Source organism: Oncorhynchus mykiss, chromosome 14, assembly GCF_013265735.2.
Source record: "Oncorhynchus mykiss isolate Arlee chromosome 14, USDA_OmykA_1.1, whole genome shotgun sequence".
Lineage (NCBI taxonomy): Eukaryota > Metazoa > Chordata > Actinopteri > Salmoniformes > Salmonidae > Oncorhynchus > Oncorhynchus mykiss.
Genome location: NC_048578.1, coordinates 17,703,414 through 17,724,589, shown reverse-complemented (window position 1 = coordinate 17,724,589; position 21,176 = coordinate 17,703,414). Strand labels below are relative to the sequence as shown.

The 21,176-nt window shown below is 43.3% G+C and overlaps 1 protein-coding gene across 1 annotated transcript in view; it reads left to right on the top strand.

Annotated features, from left to right (window-relative positions):
- LOC110488931 (platelet-derived growth factor C) overlaps positions 1–20,518 on the top strand; it is a 73,526-nt gene extending 53,008 nt beyond the window's left edge. Inside the window, exons 4-6 of the mRNA XM_021561406.2 lie at positions 17,943–18,144; positions 18,383–18,600; positions 19,029–20,518. Of these exons, the coding sequence (XP_021417081.1) occupies positions 17,943–18,144; positions 18,383–18,600; positions 19,029–19,142 (534 nt within the window). The 3' untranslated portion in view covers positions 19,143–20,518. The remainder of the gene's footprint in view (positions 1–17,942; positions 18,145–18,382; positions 18,601–19,028) is intronic.
- Positions 20,519–21,176: the final 658 nt, after the last annotated feature.

Below are 21,176 nucleotides of genomic sequence, written 5' to 3'. Positions count from 1 at the left end.
AATGCACGGCCAGGCACGACTCAAACACCACCATTACGTTTGCTGATGACACAACAGTGGTAGGTCAGATCACCGACAATGATGAGACAGCCTATAGAGAGGAGGTCAGATACCTGACTGTGTGGTGCAAGGAGAACAACCTCTCCCTCAAGAGAGCAGGTTGAGAGCTCCAAGCACACCAAGACAGTCATGAAGAGGGCATGACAAAGCCTATTCCCCCTCAGGAGACTGAAAAGATTTGGCATGGGTCCTTAGATCCTCAAACAGTTCTACAGCTGCACCATCGAGAGCATCCTGACGAGTTGCATCACTGCCTGGTATGGCAACTTCTTGGCCTCTAACCATAAGGCCCTACAGAGGGTAGTGCGTACGGCCCACTACATCCCCGTGGCCAAGCTTCCTGCCATCCTGTATCTCTATACCAGGCGGTGTCAGAGGAAGGTCCTAAAATGTTTAAAAGACTCGAGCCAGCCTAGTCATAGACTGTTCTCTCTGCTACCACACGGCAAGCGGTACCGGAGCACCAGGTATAGGTCCAAGATCTATACGTAGTCACTTTAATAACTCTACCTACATGTACATATTACCTCATCTATAAGTCTTTGCTAGGTAAAGCCCCGCCTTATCTCAGCTCACTGGTCACCCCCAATGCCAATTCCTCTTTGGCCGCCTTTCCTTCCAGTTCTCTGCTGCCAATGATTGGAACGAACTGCAAAAATCACTGAAGCATATCTCCCTCACTAACTTTAAGAACCAGCTGTCAGAGCAGCTCACAGATCACTGCACCTGTACATAACCCATCTAAATAGCCCATCCAACTACCTCATCCCCATACTGTTATTTATTTTGCTCCTTTACACCCCAGTATCTCTACTTGCACATTCATCTTCTGCACATCAGTCACTCCAGTGTTAAATATCTATATTGTAACTATTTCACCACTATGACCTATTTATTGCCTTACCTCCCTTATCCTACATCATTTGCACACACTGTATATATACTTTTTCTATTGTATTTTTGACTGTATGTTTGTTTATTCCATGTGTAACTGTGTTGTTGTTTGTGTCGCACTGCTTTGCTTTGTCTTGGCCAGGTTGCAGTTTTTTTTGGGGGTATTTTCTTAAAACTGCAGGGCTTGTAAGTACGCATTTCACTGCAAGGTCTACCTGTTGTATTCGGCGCGTGTGACAAACAAAATTTGACCAGTAACAAAGTCAACGGACAGATGAGACCAGGGACGCTGAGGCACGGGAAGGGGAAGGAGTTTCCCTACTGGAGCGTGCCGGTTGACATAGCGAGTAACGTCCTGCACCAAGGTGGGCCACCAATACTTTTCAGAGAGTGATTTAATAGTACGGGTGATCTCAGGATGTCCAGCGACAGCTGTGTGTGCCCAGGTCAACATTCTCTCCCTTATCTCTGTGGGAATGTAGATGCGCTCAGGAGGACAGTTAGTGGGAGTGGGTTCCGTTTCCATAGCCTGGCGAAAGTCCACCTCTACGTTCCAAACCACAGAGGAACAGGGCAACACATTACAAGAGGGAACAGGACAACAGGTCGGGGGACCAGTCCATGAATCTCATGAGATCAAATCAAACTGTATTAGTCACATACTCCATATACAGCAGGTATATGCAGCACCTTACTGTGAAATGCTTACTGACGAGCCCCTAACCAACAATGCAGTTTAAAAAAATATGGAAAAGAATAAGAAATAAAAGTAACAGGTAATTAAAGAGAAGCAGTAAAATAACAATAGCAAGACTAGATACAGTTGCTTTGTAAGTAGGAAAACCTGCAAAATCGGCAGTGTATCAAATACTTGTTCTCCCCACAGTACAGGGGGTTTCAGTACAGTGTGAATTTGCGGGGGCACCGCTTAGTTGAGGCAATATGTGAATGTAGGTAGAATTATTAAAGTGACTATGCATAGTTGGTAACAACAGAGAGTAGCAGCAGTGTAAAAGAGGGGGAGGGGGGTGCAAATAGTCTGGGTAGCCATTTGATTAGATGTTCAGGAGCTTTATAGCTTGGGGGTAGAAGCTGTTTAGAAGCCTCTTGGGCCTAGACTTGGCGCTCCGGTACCGCTTGCCTTGTGGTAGCAGAGAGAACAGTCTATGGCTAGGGTGGCTGGAGTCTTTGACAATTTTTATGGCCTTCTGCTGACACCGCCTGGATGGCAGTGATGTACTGGGCCGTACGCACTACCCTCTGTAGTGCCTTGCAGTCGGAGGCTGAGCAGTTGCCATACCAGGCAGTGATGCAACCCGTCAGGATGCTCTCAATGGTGCAGCTATAGAACCTTTTGAGGATCTAAGGACCCATGCCAAATCTTTTCAGACTAGGATTTGTTGTGCCCTCTTCAAGACTGTCTTGGTGTGCTTGGACCATGTTAGTTTGTTGGTGATGTAAACACCAAGGAACTTGAAGCTCTCAACCTGTTCCAACACAGCCCCGCAGATGAGAATGGAGGCGTGCTCCGTCCTCTTTTTCCTGTAGTCCACAATCATCTCCTTTGTCTTGATCACCTTGAGAGAGAGGTTGTTGTCCTTGCACAACACAGTCAGGACTCTGACCTCCTCCCTATAGCCTCATCATTGTCGGTGATCTGACCTACCACTGTTGTGTCATCAGCAAATTGAATGATGATGTTGGAGTCGTGCCTGGCCTTGCAGTCATGAGTGAACAGGGAGTACAGGAGCGGACTGAGCACGCTTCCCTGAGGGGCCCGTGTTGAGGATCAGCTTGGTGGATGCGTTGTTACCTACACTTACCACCTGGGTGCGGCCCGTTAGGAAGTCCAGGATCCAGTTGCAGAAGGAAGTGTTTAGTCCCAGGGTCCTTAGCTTATTGATGAGCTTTGAGGGCACTATGGCATTGAACGCTGAGCTGTAGTCAATGAATAGCATTCTCAGGTAGGTGTTCCTTTTGTCCAGCTGGGAAAGGGCAGTGTGGAGTGCAATAGAGATTGCATCATCTGTGGATCTGTTGGTGCGGTATGCAAATTGGAGTGGGTCTAGGGTTTTTGGGATAATGGTGTTGATGTGAGCCATGCCTTTCAAAGCACTTCATGACTATGGGTCGGTAGTCATTTAGACAGGTTACCTTAGTGTTCTTGGGCACAGTCACTATGGTGGTTTGCTTAAAACATGTTGCTATTACAGACTCGGACAGGGAGAGGTTTAAAATGTCAGTGAAGACACTTGCCAGTTGGTCAGCGCAAGCTCACAGTACACGTCCTGGTAATCCATCTGGCCCTGCGGCCTTGTGAATCTTGACCTGTTTAAAGGTCTTACTCACATCGGTTGCGGAGAGCGGAACAGCTGGTGCTCTCATGCATTTTTCAGTATTACATACAGTACCTCGAAACAAGTATTGCAGTAGTTTAGCTCGTCTGGTAGACTCGTGTCACTGGGCAGCTCTCGACTGTGCTTCCTTTTGTAGTCTGTAATGGTTTGCAAGCCCTGCCACACCCGACGGGCATCAAAGCCGGTGTAGTGCGATTCGATTTAAGTCCTTTATTGACACTTTGCCTGTTTGATGGTTCGTCGGAGGGCATAGCGGGATTTCGGGTTAGAGTCCCTGTCCTTGAAAGCGGCAGCTTCTGTTTGGGGTATGTACGTATGGTCACTGTGGGGACGACATCATCGATGCCCTTATTGATGAAGCCAATGACTCATGTGTTGTACTCCTCAATGCCATCAGAGGAATCACGGAACATATTCATCTGACCACTTTTTTATTGATCTTGTCACTGTTGCTTCCTGCATTAATTTTTGCTTGTAAGCAGGAATCAGGAGGATAGAATTATGGTCAGATTTGCTGATAGAAATTTTGTAAAATGGATTTAAGTTTCCCTGCATTAAAGTCCCCGGCTACTAGGAGCGCTGCCTCTGTGTGAGTGATTTCTTGTTTGCGTATGGCAGAATACAGCTCATTCAGTGCTGTCGTAGTGCCAGCCTCAGTCTGTGGTGTTATGCAAACAGCTACAAAAAATATAGATAATGTGGCCTACAGCTTATCATGAGATACTCTACCTCAGGTGAGCAATAGCTCAAGACTTCCTTAGATACCGTACACCAGCTGTTATTTACAAAAATACATAGTCCGCCGCCCCTTGTCTTACCAGACGCAGCTGTTCTATAGCTGTTGTATAACCAGCCAGCTGTTCGTTAATTGTGTCGTCGTTCAGCCACGACTCTGTGAAGCATAAAATATTATAGTTTTGAATGTCCCGTTGGTAGTTTAATCTTCCTCATAGGTCATCGATTTTCATTCTCCAAAGATTGCACTTTTGCTAGCAGAATGGAAGGAAGTGGGGGTTTATTCAATCGCCTACAAATTCTCAGAAGTCAGCCCACCCTCTGGCCCCTTTTTCTCTACCTCTTCACACAAATTATGGGGATCTGGGCCTGTTCCCGAGAAAGCAGTATATCATTCACGTCGGACTCGTCAGACTCGTTAAAGGAAAAAAAGGATTCTGCCAGTCTGTGGTGAGTAATCGCAGTCCTGATGTCCAGATATTATTTTCGGTCATAAGAGACGGTAGTGGCAACATTATGTACAAAATAAGTTACAAACAACGCAAATATACAAACAAAAAAAACACAATCGGTTGGGGACACGTAAAACGTCAGCCTTCTTCTCTGATGCCATCTTATGGTGGCATTATGGTGTTGGAGCTAAGGAAGCCATGGAGCCATGATCTTGTGAGCTGGTGCACTAGTGATGAAAGAAAGGGATGTTTTCCTGATGAATGGACTTCACGGTGAGGTTGAGTGGTGTACTGACGTGTGTGATGGTTCCGGATGGACCGGAATCCACTAGCGCTGTAGAAACAGTACATGAGGGACAGCCAGCTAGTGTGATCAACACAAAAAAGGGTTTAACAGAAACTGATGAAGATGGGATACTCACACCTGCCCAGGGAGGTGGAAGATAACGCGTCCGTCCCTCTGCTCTTGTGGATACCGATTTGGGATATACCAGACACTGCTAAAGCCCCTTGACCACAATAGAGACAGAGCCTCCGATGTCTCCGTCTGCATCGCTCTATCCCGGGAAGGCAAGTGACCACTGCCTCCGTAGGTTTCAGCTCTGCTACAGAGTATTCACTGAGGGAGGCTGAGGGAGATGTGGGTACCAATGCTCCCAAAGTAGATTATCCAACCGGATGGCCATCGCGATGAGTGCGTCCAAGGAGAGGTTGTCGTCCCGACATGCCAGTTCAGTTTGGACCTCCTCTCACAGTCCTCTTTGGGAATAGCGTACGGAGCGCCGGCTCATTCCATCCGCTGGATGCTGCTACTGTCCAGAAGGTGAGCGCGTACTCTGCAGAGGCCTTGTCATCCTGCCATAGTTGGAGTAGGCGCTCATAGTTGGAGTAGCCATGAACCTTGGGGGCTCCCCTCTGACAAGGACAAACAGGCATCGCTGACCTGGGCGGACTGATGTGCTGGCTCGCTGGTTCGACTGGTGGCAGAGCATCCTCCGCTAGTGGGAGGCAATGCCTCTCGGGCATGGTCGAGATGTGGAACACTGCGAAGAACCTCTTCCATAGCCGTGCCTGGTTGCGCCAGCTAGTCGTGGTGCTTACGAAGTAGCTATCCCTGTTCATCCACTGTCTGGGAGATGTCCTGATTTCCTGCTGCTTCCATTTGGTGAGTATTCTGTTCCGTGGATGCTGGGAGTCTGGAAGCAAGTGCCGGTGGTGAGTTTAATAATAAACGGAACATGGAACAATACAAGATAGACGAGCAGAGTACAGACATGAAACACATAGTTAATACTGCCTGGACAATGGAACTAAGGGAATGACAGATATAGTGGAGGTAATCAGTGAAGTGATGGAGTCCAGGTGTGCCTGTTGATGAAGTGCAGGTGGGCGTAATGATGAATGCCAGCTGCACGTAATGATGGGTTGCCAAGAACAGTGGTTAGTGAACCGGTAACGTTGAACACCAGACGGAGGAGCAGGAGTAGATGTGACAAGAGCATTCTGCAGCGATACACCATCCCATCTGGTTTGCACTTAGTGTTACTATGATTTGTTTTTCAACAGGACAATGACCCAACACACCTCCAGGCTGTGTAAGAGCTATTTGACCAAGAATGAGAGTGTTGGAGTGCTTCATCATATGACCTGGCCACCACAATCACCCGACCTCAACCCAATTGAGATGGGTTGGGATGAGTTGGACCCAGAGTGAAGGAAAACCAGCCACCAAATGCTCAGAATATGTGAGAACTCCTTCATGACTGTTGGAAAAGCATTGCAGGTGAAGCTGGTTGAGAGAATGCCAAGAGTGTGCAAAGTTGTAAAGGGTGGCTACTTTGAAGAATCTCTATTAAATATATTTGGATTTGTTTCACACTTTTTTGGTTACTACATGATTCCATATGTGTTATTTCATAGTGTTGATGTCTTCACTAGTATTCTACAATGTAGAAAATAGTAAAAATAAAGAAAAACCCTTGAATGAGTAGGTGTTCTAAAACTTTTGACTGGTACTGTACCTAAATACTGCCAACATCCATCTGTCCATCCATCCATCCACACATTTAATATTTGAGGGTATTGATAGATTGACAGAGCATGAACAAGGCGTCCTGTCATTCATGTTATGACTCGGGGCAGCCAAACGCAAGAGCGTTTACTGGCGGAAATCACGAGAGGAAAGGGTAGCTTGGCCTGGCTTCGGCCTGGCTTCTCTCTGAGCATTCCTCGGGCGCTGGAAGGCCCCACTGAACAGCAGCACTTTTTCCCTGTGGTAAACCAGCGCTACTGGAACCTCAGGCCATGGGGGTAGCAGTTGAGTTTATATTTAAACAAGCAATAATTCCTCTTTACCACTTCCATGGAAAGGGGTAAAAATAAGACCCGGTCTGTAATTCACGGCGAAGAAGTTGTTATAACACAGCATGGCTCGGAGGAAAGAGGATCTCTGAATGGGGAGAGAAAAAAGGAAAACAAACTGAAATGCCATTGTCTCCCTAAATGTCAGCATCAGTGTGATCCGTTTTTTACACTCCAGTAAGTTGGCCTTTACGGAACTGAGGTCCATTGTGCCTTCACACTTACTGTGAGACAATGAGTAGTCATGAAATTCCATTTGAGAGAGAGAGACACCACAGAGCCCCAGGACAGCAACACAATTAGACCCAACCAAATCATTAGAGAACTAAAAATGATTACTTGACACATTGGAAAGAATTAACAAAATAAACACTGAAAACTAGAATGCTATTTGGCCCTAAACAGACAATACACCGCGGCAGAATACCTAAACAATGTGACCGAACAAAATTAAGTAAAGCTTGACTATGTACAGACTCAGTGAGCATAGCCTTGCTATTGAGAAAGGCCGCCATAGGCAGACCTGGCTCTCAAGAGAAAACCGTCTATGTGCAAACTGCCTACAAAAATAAGGTGGAAACTGAGCGCACTTCCTAACCTGCCAAATGTATGACCATATTCGAGACACATATTTCCCTCAAACCCGCAACGAATTTTAAAACAAATCAAATTTTGATAAACTCCCATATCTATTGGGTAAAACACCACAGTGTGCCATCACAGCAGCAAGATGTGTGACCTGATGCCACAAGAAAAGGGCAACCAGTGAAGAACAAACACCATTGTAAATACAACACATATTTATGTTTATTCATTTTCCATTTTCTACCTTAACTATTTGCACATCGTTACAACACTGTATATAGCCATAATATGACATTTGAAATGTCTCTATTCTTTTGGAACTTTTGTGAGTGCAATGTTTCCTGTAAATGTTTTATTGTTTATTTCACTTTTGTTAACTATTTCACTTGCTTTGGCACTTTTGTTTGATCTAATTCACTTGCTTTGGCACTGTAAACAAATGTTTCCCATGCCAATAAGCCCTTGAGAGAGAGAGACTAGTGAAAGCATATGACTAGCAATGCCATGCAGGGTTCCCAAGAGACTAAGAACCTATTTTTATTCCAACCTCAATTGCAGTGTGGTTGATGGCACAGAAAGGTAACTTTTACTGCAGTGGGCTAGATCAGGGTCACCCAGAGTGTTTCTTGGTAGTCTTAAACACATCTACTTTGAAACAAAGTATGCACCTCACACACATGGACCATGTCAGATATACACTGAGTGTACTAAACATGTTTGCAGCATGAATGTACCGCCAACCAGTCTGCAGCAGCTGCGTGATGCCATCGCCTCAGCATGGAGCAACATTCCTGTGGAAGAACGTTTCCGACATCTTGTGTAGAATGTCCTGAAGAAATTAAGCTGTTTTGGTGGCAAAGGGGGGTCCGACCCGGTAGTACTATAGATGGCTGTACCTAATAAACTGTCCGGATAGTGAATGTAATACACTATATATAAAAAAAAGTATGTGGACACCCGTTCAAATTAGTGGATTCAGCTATTTCAGCCATGCACGTGTATAAAATCGGTCTCCATAGACAAACATTGGCAGTAGAATGGCTTTACTGAAGAGCTCAGTGATTTTCAAAGTGCCACCGTCATAGGACGTCACCTTTCCAACAAGTCAGTTTGTCAAATGTATGCCCTACTTGAGCTGCCCCGGGCAACTTTAAGTGCTGCTATTGTGAAGTGGAAATGCCTTGGAGCAACAAAGGCTCAGACGCGAGGCGGTAGGCCACACAAGCAAACAGAATGGGGCAGCCGAGTGCTGAAGCGCATAACACTTAACAATCGTCTGTCCTCGGTTGCAACTCTCACTACCGAGTTCTAAACTTCCTCTGGAAGCAACGTCAGCACAATAACTGTTTGTCGGGAGCTTCATGAAATGCGTTTCCATGGCATGCCTAAGATCACCATGTGCAATGCCAAGCGTTGGTTGGAGTGGTGTAAAACTCACCACCATTGGATTCTGGAGCAGTGGGAATGCGTTCTCTGGAGTGATGAATTGTGCTTCTCCATCTGGTAGCCCGACGGACGAATCTGGGAGAGCGATACCTGCCCGAATGCACATTGCCAACTGTAAAAGTTTGGTGGAGGAGGAATAAAGGTCTGGAGCTGTTTTTCATGGTTCGGACGAGGCCCCTTACTTTCAGTGAAGGGAAATCGTAACACTACAGCATACAATGACATTCTAGACGATTCTGTGCTTCCAACTGTGTGGCAACAGTTTGAGGAAGGCCCTTTCCTGTTTTAGCATGACAATGCCCCCGTGCACAAAGCGACATACAGAAATGGTTTGTCGAGATCGGTGTGGAAGAACTTGACTGGCCTGCACATAGCCCAGACCTCAACCCAATCGAATACCTTAGGATGAATTGGAATGCCAACTGCGAGCCAGGCCTAATCGCCCAACATCAGTGCCCGACCTCACTAATGCTCTCATTGCTGAATGGAAGCAAGTCTCCACAGCAATGTTCCAACGACTAGTGAAAAGCCTTCCCAGAAAAGTGGAGGCTGTTAAAGCAGCAATGGGGTGACATACTCCATATTAATACTCATGATTTTGGAATGAGATGTTCGACGAGCATGTGTCCACATACCTTTGATCATGTAGTGTGTGCATGTATTTATGTAATATTCTGTAACAATATATCCACTTATTTATGCAATATTTGTATAATATTTCCCAGCATTAGAGCTGAACACATTCCTCTACAATATGCAATCCTGCAAGAAAGTGACAATAGCTTGCTCAATGAGATTGCGCTTCAAGGTTTTTGATGGATACATTGTCCTGGATTCATAAAGTCCTGTCAGACATTCTTCAGTGCTTCCTGACATAATACATGTGCATGTACAGCACATACCTCAGATGTCTAGTTCAGTTCACTTCTCACTCTTCACATCGTCAATTCCTCTGTCGTTTCTGGCAGGAGTTGCTGTCCCTCGTCTGCCTGCTAAGCTAGTTTCCTTCTAAAAGATGGACACAGCCTGCAACCAATTTGAAACACCTTTTAGTGATGGCTGCAGAATACAATAGATTATATTCTGTGTCTGGGTTTTATATCCCTTGAGATGAATTCTTACCCGATGAAGTTGTGGCTAAGATAAAAGACTAAGTATCAGGCAACACAAGAAAAGAGTTAGATTGTGAACATGTTAACTGCAGTTATGAGGCAAAATATTTGCAGGGTTGCTAAGGAGAGGTCATAGCTTAGCTATGTCAATGGGAGGCGAGTTGATAACTTGCACATTTTGATAACCATGCAAATAATTGGCTGAAAACACAAAAGTAATCTTTGACTCGGTTCCATCACATGTATTTAGGTTATATTGATTTTTAATACAAATACAATTGTGTTGTCTGCGGGTGCTGTTAGAGTTCCAAATATAGGAAACTTTCACTTACCAGTCAAAAGATTGTACAAACCTACTAATTCAAGTGTTTTTCTCTATTTGTGGTATTTGTACTCTTTATTTCTACATTGTAGAACAGTAGTGAAGACATCACAACTATGAAAAAACATATGGAATCATGCAGTAACCAAAAAAGTGTTAAATATAACATATATTTTGATTGGTTTGAGATTATTCAGAGTAGCCACCCTTTGCCTTGATGAGAGCTTTGCAAACTCTTGGCATTCTCTCAACCAGCTTCATGAGGTAGCCACCTGGAATGCATTTCAATTAACAGGTGTGCCTTGTTAAAAGAAAGAAAGAAATTCCACAAATTAACATTTAAATGCATTTGAACCAATCAGTTGTGATGTGACAAGGTAGCGGAGGTATACAGAAGATAGCCCTATTTGGTAAAAGTCCTTATTATGGAAAAAACAGTTCAAATAAGCAAGGAGAAACAAGAGTCCATCATTACTTTAAGACATGAAGGTCAGTCAATCCAGAAAATTTCAAGAACTTTGAAAGTTTCTTCAAGTGCTGTCGCAAAAGCCATTAAGCGCTATGATGAAACGGATTCTCATGAGGATCGCCACAGGAAAGGAAGACCCAGAGTTACCAGCCTCAGAAATTGCAGCCCAAATAAATGCTTCACAGAGTTCAAGTAACATACACATCTCAACATCAACTGATCTGAGGAGACTGCGTGAATCAGGCCTTAATGGGTGAATTGCTAAAAAAAAACACTACTAAAGGACAGCAATAAGAAGAAGAGACTTGCTTGAGCCAAGAAACACAAGCAATGGACAGTAGACTGGAGGAAATCTATCCTTTAGTCTGATGAATTTGTTTTTTGTTCCAACCGCTGTGTCTTAATGAGATGCAGAGTAGGTGAACGAATGATCTCTGCAATGTGTAGTTTCCACCGTAAAGCATGGAGGAGGAGGTGTGATGGTGCGTTGCTGGTGACACTGTCAGTGATATATTTAGAATTCAAGTCAAACTTAACCAGCATGGCTACCACAGCATTCTACAACAATTTGCCATCCCATCTGGTTTGTGCTTAGTGTGACTATAATTTGTTTTTCACCAGGACAATGACCTGACACACCTCCAGGCAGTTTAAGGGCTATTTGACCAATAAGGAGAGTGATGGAGTGCTGTATCAGATGACCTGCCCTCCACAATCACCCAACCTCAACCCAATTGAGATAGTTTGGGATGAGTTGGACCGCAGAATGAAGGAAAAGTAGCCAACAAGTGCTCAGCATATGTGGGAACTCCTTCAAGACTTTTGGAAATGCTTTCCAGGTGAAGCTGGTTGAGATAATGCCAAGAGTGTGCAAAGCTGTCATCAAGGCAAAGTGTGGTTACTTTGATGAATCTCAAATATATTTAGATTATATTTAACACTTTTTTGGTAACTACGTGATTCCATATGTGTCATTTCATAGTTTTGATGTCTTCACTATTATTCTACAATGTAGAAAATAGTAAAAATAAAGAAAAATCCTTGAATGAGTAGATGTGTCCAAACTTTTGACTGGTACTGTATATTTGGAAAGAACCTTCTTTGCTGCTCTATCTACCATCCCATAATAGATGACAGCTTCTGCTACACCTGAACACTTCAAACTTCTGAGGAAAAACTAAAGTTACCCGACGACCAGATTCTCGATACCAGTTTAACGTCTTCAGAGAATTCATGCCTATCAAAAGTTATGCTGGCCCTTTTAAGTGCTTTGTTCCCCAATGCCTTTAGTCTGGCCTCTCAGCTCCTTCCCGAAGCTTTATTCACTGCATTTCATCTGTCTCTGAAGGAGTGCTTGACTGCCACTTATGAGGCTGTGCCTATGGAGTGCCGTTAATTGGAGGACTGTAGCACCGTCAACATTCACAAGCTGTTAATGGTTTCCATTCCACACTTATACCCAGTGCCAAGTCCAGGCAACAGTAACTGGATTCAAATAGCGAGCAAAAGTATCCAGTTATTTCTTATAGAAAGCAGTGCCTTGGACTACAGGAAAATAAGGTCTGAACAGGCCCCCATTTATATCGATGGGGCTGAAGTGGAGCAGGTCGAGAGTTTTAAGTTCCTTGGTGTCCACATCACTAATAAACTATTATGGTCCAAACACACCAAGACAGTGGTGAAGAGGGCACAACAACACCTTTTCCCCCTCAGGAGACTGAAATGATTTGGGATTGGTCCCCAGATCCTCAAACAGTTACACAGCTGCACTATCGAGAGCATCCTGACCGGTTGCATCACCGCCTGATATGGCAACTGCTCGGTATCTGACCATAAGGTGCTACAGAGTGTAGTGCATATGGCCCAATACATCACTGGGGCCAAGCTTCGTGCCATCCAGGACCTATGTACCAGACTCCAGTCACCCAAGTCGTAGACTGTTATCTCTGCTACCGCACGGAAAGCAGGTCCAAAAAGCTCCTTAACAGTTTCTACCCGCAAGCTATAAGCCTGCTGAACAATTAATCAAATGGACACCCAGACCATTTACAATGACACCCCAATCCCTATTTACTCAGTACCGGGCACCCTGTATATAGCCCCGTTATTGTTATGTAATTCTACAGTGTTACTTTTTATTTTACTTTATTTTATATTGTAAATATATACAGTTGAAGTCAGAAGTTTACATACACCTTAGCCAAATACATTAGAACTCAGTTTTTCACAATTCCTGACATTTAATCCTAGTAATAATTCCCTGTCTTAGGTCAGTTAGGATCACCACTTTATTTTAAGAATTTAAATGTCAGAATAATAATGATTTATTTAAGCTTTTATTTCTTTCATCACATTCCCAGTGGGTCAGAAGTTTACATACACTCAAGTAGTATTTGGTAGCATTGCCTTTAAATTGTTAACTTGGGTCAAATGTTTTGGGTAGCCTTCCACAAGCTTCCCACAATAAGTTGGGTGAATTTTGTCCCATTCCTCCTGACAGAGCTGGTGTAAGTGAGTCAGGTTTGTAGGCCTCCTTGCTCGCACATGCTTTTTCAGTTCTGTCCACAGATTTTCTATAGGATTGAGGTCAGGGCTTTGTGATTGCCACTCCAATACCTTGACTTTGTTGTTCTTAAGGCATTTTGCCACAACTTTGGAAGTATGCTTGGGGTCATTGTCCATTTGGAAGACCGATTTGCAACCAAGCTTCAACTTCCTGACTGATGTCTTGAGATGTTGCCTCAATATATCCACATCATTTTACTTCCTCATGACGCCATCTATTTTGTGAAGTGCACCTGTCCCTCCTGCAGCAAAGCACCCCCACAACATGATGCTGCCACCCCTGTGCTTCATGGTTGGGAGAGTGTTCTTCGGCTTGCAAGCCTCCCCCTTTTCCTCCAAACATAACGATGGTCATTATGGCCAAACAGTTCTATTTTTGTTTCATCAGACCAGAGGACATTTCTCCAAAACGTATGATCTTTGTCCTCATGCGCAGTTGCAAACCGTAGTCTGGCTTTTTTATGGCGGTGGCTTCTTCCTTGCTGAGCGGTCTTTCAGGTTATGTTGATATAGGACTCATTTTACTGTGGATATAGATATTTGTATACCTGTTTCCTCCAGCATCTTCAGAAGGTCCTTTGCTGTTTTTCTGGGATTGATTTACATTTTTCCCACCAAAGTACGTTCATCTCTAGGAGACAGAACACGTCTCCTTCCTGAGCGGTAAGATGGCTGCGTGGTCCCATGGTGTTTATACTTGCTTACCATTGTTTGTACAGATGAACGTGGTTCCTTCAGCCGTTTGTAAATAATTGCTCCCAAGGATGAACCAGACTTCTGGAGGGCTTCACATTTTTTTTTTTTCCCATGATGTCAAGCAAAGAGGCACTGAGTTTGAAGGTGGGCCTTGAAATACATCCACAGGTATATCTCCAAATGACGCAAATGATGTCAACTAGCCTAACAGAAGCTTCTAAAGCCATGACATAATTTTCTGGAATTTTCCAAGATGTTTTAAAGGCACAGTCAACTTAGTGTATGTAAACTTCTGACCCACTGGAATTGTGATACACTGAATGATAAGTGAAATAATCTGTCTGTAAACAATTGTTGGAAAAATTACTTGTATCATGCACAAAGTAGACTTGCCAAAACTATAGTTTGTTAACAAGACATTTGTGGAGTGGTTGAAAAACAAGTTTTAATGACTCCAACCTAAGTGTATTTAAACTTCCGACTTCAACTGCATATATACAGCGGCAAGAAAAAGTATGTGAACCCTTTGGAATTACCTGGATTTTTTTATTTGATTTTTCTTGTCTGTATTGAATACATAATGTAAACATTCACAGTGTAGGTTGGAAAGAGTATGTGAACCCCTAGGCTAATGATTTATCCAAAAGCTAATTGGAGTCTGGGGTCAGCTAACCTGGAGTACAATCATTGAGATGATATTAGAGATGTTGGTTAGAGCTGCCCTGCCCTATAAAAAAACACTCACAAATTTGAGTTTGCTATTCACAAGAAGCATTGCCTGATGTGAATCATGCCTTGAACAAAAGGGATCTCAGAAGACCCACGATTAAGAATTGATGACTTGCTTGAAGCTGGAAAGAGTTACAGAATATCTAAAAGCCATGATGTTCATCAGTCCACGGTAAGACAAATTGTCTTTCAGTACTGTTGCTACTCTTCCTAGGAGTGGCTGTACCGCAAAGATGGCTGCAAGAGCACAGCGCAGAATGCTCAATGAGGTTAAGAAGAATCCTAGAGTGTTAGCTAAAGACTTACAGAAATCTCTGGAACATGCTAACATCTCTGTTGACGAGTCTACGATACGTACAACACTAAACAAGAATGGTGTTCTTGACTGGACAATACGGGAGAAAGCCACTGCTGCCCCCAAAACAACTGCTGCATGTCTGAAGTTCGCAAAAGTGCAACTGGATGTTCCACAGCGCTACTGGCTAAATATTCTGTGGACAGTTGAAACTAAAGTTGAGTTGTTTGGAAGGAACACACAACACTATGTGTGGAGAGAAAAAGGCACAGCACACCAACATCAAAATCTCATCCCAACTGTAAAGTATGGACAAGGGAGCATCATCATGGTTTGGAGCTGCTTTTCTGCCTCAGGGCCTGGACAGCTTGCTATCATAGACGGGAAAATGAATTCCCAAGTTTATCAAGACATTTTGCAGGAGAATATAAGTCTATCTTTCCACCAATTGAAGCTCAACAGAAGTTGGGTGATGCAACAGGACAACGACCCAAAAAACATAAGTAAATCAGCAACAGAATGGCTTCAACAGAAGAAAATATGCCTTCTGGAGTGGCCCAGTCAGAGTCCTGACCTCAACCCGATTGAGATGCTGTGGCATGACCTCAAGAGAGTGGTTCACACCAGACATACAAAGAATATTGATGAACTGAAACAGTTTTGTGAAGAGGAATGGTCCAAAATTCCTCCTGACCGTTGTGCAGGTCTGATCCGCAACTACAGAAACGTTTGGTTGAGGTTATTGCTGTCACAGGAGGGTCAACTAGTTATTAAATCCAAGGGTTCACATACTTTTTCGACCCTGCACTGTGAATGTTTACACGGTGTGTTCACTAAAGACATGAAAACGAATAATTGTTTGTGTGTTATTAGTTTAAGCAGACTGTGTTTGTCTATAGTTGTGACTTAGATGAAGATCATATCAAATTTTATGACCAATTTATGCAGAAGTCCAGGTCATTCCAAAGGGTTCACCTACTTTGTCTTGCCACTGTATATATATTTTTTAAATTTTACCCCTTTTTCTCCCTAATTTTGTGGTATCCAATTGGTAGTTACGGTCTTGTCTCATCAGTGCATTTGCATAAACAACATTTTCCGACCTCTGCCTTAGCCATGTTGCTTAACTCTGTAGCCTTCCTCTCTAATCATATCATGCAGTGGCAGCACCAAAGTGAGTGCTGACTGTAATATCAGCATGTATTATGTTGTCAGTGAATCAGAACAGACATTCCTGTATCGTTGCCATTATTCAGTGTGACAATGCCAATCCAGTAGTAGGTCATTTTCACTGATTCATTCCGTATCTCTTTACGCTGTCAAATCAAATCCCTGTTTCTCCTTTTATGACGCAGCTCAAGATTTCTTTCTATTTACTGTTTGTCATGTAGGTTATTAGATATAAGTAACATAATACAAATGTGCTTTGTCAAAGCTTTTCATACACTGTGACAATATAGGGATTTGATATCATTAGTAATTCATGTACCAAATAAAGTTACACTTTCAGTGCTGAAGTGTCAATATTATCAGTGCTCGCTTGCATTATCAGTGCTCGCTTGCATTATGCAGTCATGAGTGAACAGGGAGTACATGAGCGGACAGAGCACGCTTCCCTGAGGGGCCCCTGTGTTGAGGATTAGCTTGGCGGATGTGTTGTTACCTACCCTTACCACCTGGGGGTGGCCTGTCAGGAAGTCCAGGATACAGTTGCAGAGGGAGGTGTTTAGTCCCAGGGTCCTTAGCTTATTGTTGAGCTTTGAGGGCACTATTGTGTTGAACGCTGAGCTGTAGTCAATGAATAGCATAATTTTGTCCAGGTGGGAAAGGGCAGTGTGTAGTGCAATAGAGATTGCACCATCTGTGGATCTGTTGGTGCGGTATGCAAATTGGAGTGGGTCTAGGGTTTCTGGGATAATGGTGTTGATGTGAGCCATGACCAGCCTTTCAAAGCACTTCATGGCTACAGACGTGAGTGCTACGGGTCGGTAGTCATTTAGGCTGGTTACCTTAGTGTTCTTGGGCACAGGTACTATGGTGGTCAGCTTAAAACATGTTGATATTACAGACTCGGGCAGGGAGAGATTGAAAATGTCAGTGAAGACACTTGCCAGTTGGTCAGAGCATGCTCGCAGTACACGCCCTGGTAATCCATTTGTCCCCACGGCCTTGTGAATGTTGACCTGTTTAAAGGTCTTAATCACATCAGCTGTGGAGAGCGTGATCACACAGTCTTCCGGAACAGCTGGTGCTCTCATGCATGTTTCAGTGTTACTTGCATCGAAGCGAGCATAGAAGTAGTTTAGCTCATCTGGTAGGCTCGTGTAACTGGTCAGCTCTCAGCTGTGCTTCCCTTTGTAGTCTGTAATGGTTTGCAAGCCTTGCCGCATCCGACGAGTGTCAGAGCCGCGGAACTTCTCCGTCTCCCTGAAGGAGGAGCTCAAGAGGACGGACATTCCGTGTCTTAGGCAGATATCAGTCAGAGAAAACAAACAATACCGCCCCTCATTGTAACAGAAATAAGTCTCAGCTTAAACCTTGTTGCTACTGAAGTTATGTCTGGATGGAAATCTATCTAAGTGAAGAGCTGTGGAGTCTATAGAGCTATAGAGATACCAAAATGAAGCTTTGATGTTCAGTTTTGTAATGCACTGTAGCACAATCACTCATTAAGTAAATCTTATCTTACTTTTCAGGGGTTTTGCCTGTAATACCTGTATAATTCTGTTTAAACCTCTGATTCAATGCGGTTATTGAATGGGGCTCTAAAATAATCCATTAAATGATGCTTAATTCAGTTAGGTCATGAAGCTGAAGTCTAACAACATTTTTCCCCCGTCTTCCCTTGTGCCGGTTTTCTTTAGAGTGTATTGAAGCCCGAGGTAACTCCAGCTCCATCTCTGCAGAACTCAGATGCGTTGTCTGAGGCCGTGGCTGGCCTCAGCACCGTGGAGGAGGTCATGAAGTATCTGGAGCCCGAGAGATGGCAGCAGGACATGGAAGACCTGTACAAGCCCACTTGGCACATCCTGGGAAAGTCATTCCTACACAACAAGAAATCCAGAGGTACAACTGGGGTTGTAGTGATAGGAATTGCAGTGGAAGAAAAGTCTGTCATGTTGAGATAGAGGGAAAAACAGATGCAGTTGAGCAAAGAACTTTTAACTTTTTCAAGACAGTTTTACCATTTTGGAAATTGCAATTTAACGTCAGCTTAGCAATTGCTGCCCCTTCTTTGGAATTTAGTACACTGTGTTTAATAATTTTAGGCTGACGTGATGAGATTAAACTATTTCTTGAACAGGGGTGGATCTCAACCTGTTGAGAGAAGAGGTGAAACTGTACAGCTGCACGCCGCGCAACTTCTCCGTCTCCCTAAGGGAGGAGCTCAAGAGGACGGATGCCATCTTCTGGCCTAGCTGCCTCCTGGTGAAGCGCTGCGGGGGTAACTGTGCCTGCTGCTCACACCGCTGCTTCGACTGTCAGTGTGTGCCCACCCGGGTAGTCAACAAGTACCATGAGGTAAAAATGTGGCATACGTAGCGCTGCGAAGTTCAGAGGTTTGAATATTCCTGGAATCAGGAGGGAATACACTGGAAATCCAGGAATCTTCCAACCATGATTTCTGGAAAACCTGGACATTTTGGGAAAGTTATCAAAAGTTTGCATTTCTAGACAAGGGTCATTAAAAGTACCTACCTGGTAAGAATATGTGCTACCTATACAAGAAGTTCATTCTTTTTCAGAAAGATAGCGATAATAAACCCAAGCTAAATTACATCCTGTTATTTGGTGGTTGAAATGTGTCATTGATGTATAACAAATGTAGCCTATCATGGAGACATTTCTGCCATGTAGCTAATTGAAGCATATGATGTGTAAATGTGTTTGCTGTTGTTTTTGGTGGAGGGCAACTCTCAATCTGCTTTCTGGTTCGCCGCCCTCTGTAGGTTCTCCTGCTGAAGCACCGAAGCGGGGGCCGAGGCCTGCAGAAGTCCATGACCGATGTGCCAATGGAACACCACGAAGAGTGTGCCTGTGTGTGCAAAGATGACTGGGACTGATCTCAGACCTGTGTACTGGAGTCACCGGCATCCCAGGAGACGCTTGAAACTGCACGCGTCTTACAGCGTCTCCCAGCCAATCCTCGTTCCCTTGTTAATTGGACGAGTTTAAAAACTGACTGGAACTACTTCATTTGTGGATGGATCTGGTCGCTGTGGAGGACCTGTAGTTGACTTTGAGTGCATTGAAGAGACAGGAGATGGATAGACTGCACTGGAATGATGGACCAATCTTAATCATTCTTTAATCCCTTTGCTTCTGAGATTTCTTTGTGCTTTTTTTGTGCAAAATACCTTTAAGGTGTCTTGTGAAAATTCAACACGTGGCCAGGGAGTATCTTAGAAATTGGACTCCTCTTCATTCAAGCACCTTTCTGTACATAAGTGAGCTGCCTTCAGGCCAATTCCTCTGCTACTTTATAATCCCATCAAGGATCACTGTTTATCAGTGATTCCCCACTTCTTTTCCCCATTTTCCCACTGATTAGATCTCTGGAGTGAAATAGTGGTAATAATGTTGAACTGTCATACTGGTGCAAACTGTTATGTGTAAATGTTTCATTTTCATGGTTCTTCTGTCCTGTCATATTTTTCTACCAAAGATACTTGTATTCAGTGAGGAGATAGTTGCACACTTAGACCAAGATGCATTTCAACGTACATAGCGTCTCTGCAAAGGTGTAAAAATCTGCTTGCTTTAGAACTTCATATAACCCCAATTAGTGAGTGGAAGAATAGATTCATGCATATTAGATATTTATTTGTTCAATGAAAGGGAATTTAATGCCCAATATGCTTTTTTTGTAAGCTGAAATGAATTGTAGTTTCTCATTCATTTGTACAGTAGTTGAGTGTTGTTCTTCAATATTATTCTTTTATATGTTTGTCCACGTCATATGGGTGTGTTCTCTTCTCTACCAAAGTATTTAACATGACCTTTTAGGATGTATGTTGTTGTATCTGACGATAGAAATAAATCAGTCAGTGTTTTACTGGAGATAGGTACTTGTATTTTGACATAGCCCCCTGCAATATAAGGACTTTCATTTGGTCTCACAAGATAAAGCGTCTGTTTTTCATAGATATTGGAATGGTCTGATTGGTATCATTAGGGAATTTTGACTGAGGAAATTACATTTGGGGGCAGATGGCTCCACATCAAAGTCATCTATCAGAATAAGATGATGGTCATAGGCATGTACTGTATATGGCTCTATCAGTAGGTCTGTTGTGACACCGTATACACTTCATAGACAAAGTATCAACACACCACTGTCAGATATCAGTGTAAGTAGCTGTTTTATGCACAATTCATCTAGGAACCCTACTCATGTTCCTCAATTAATGAGGTTGGAAAATAAACAAACTATTTCATTCATGGTTGTTGTTTAATGACGGAATGGCTAAGGTAACGGATGATTGGATCCATTGTGTAGAGTTTATTGTCGCTCTATAACAAAACAATTAAGATAACCTCTCTCCACATTCATTAAATAAATGGGAAAGGCATGACCATTAAAGAGCAACTGCTCCTAAAAAGCAACTTCTCGTTTTGATAAAGGCCTATGTGGCATTGATATCACTCAGAAACATTTATTCTAGTGTCAAAATTGATTCAAGTGTAAATATAATAATATTGTTGTATTATAAAATTGTACCATAACAGTTTTCCTTGGGTTGAGTATATTTCAACCCTGCACACATGCCAACAGCTAGCAGTGCCCAATTAATCATACATTTGTAGCGCACCTGTACGCAACCCCATCGTAATGCCCATGGTAAACTTGGTTTGACAGTTGATATCCCAATGGGGCTGGTTAGGGAACATCAGTAAAATAAACAATGTACATGGGACAATATTTTAAAATGTCAACAGCTCCACATTTCAAACCAACTATATATTGGAGAAATGTATATACAAATATTGAAAACATTTAATGAAAATATTGTCCCATTTACATTGTGGCCAAGCCCAAGAAAAAGCCAAATCAGCAAGTTCAGCCCCCCTTTGAAAATAACAAGAACAAGGGGCAT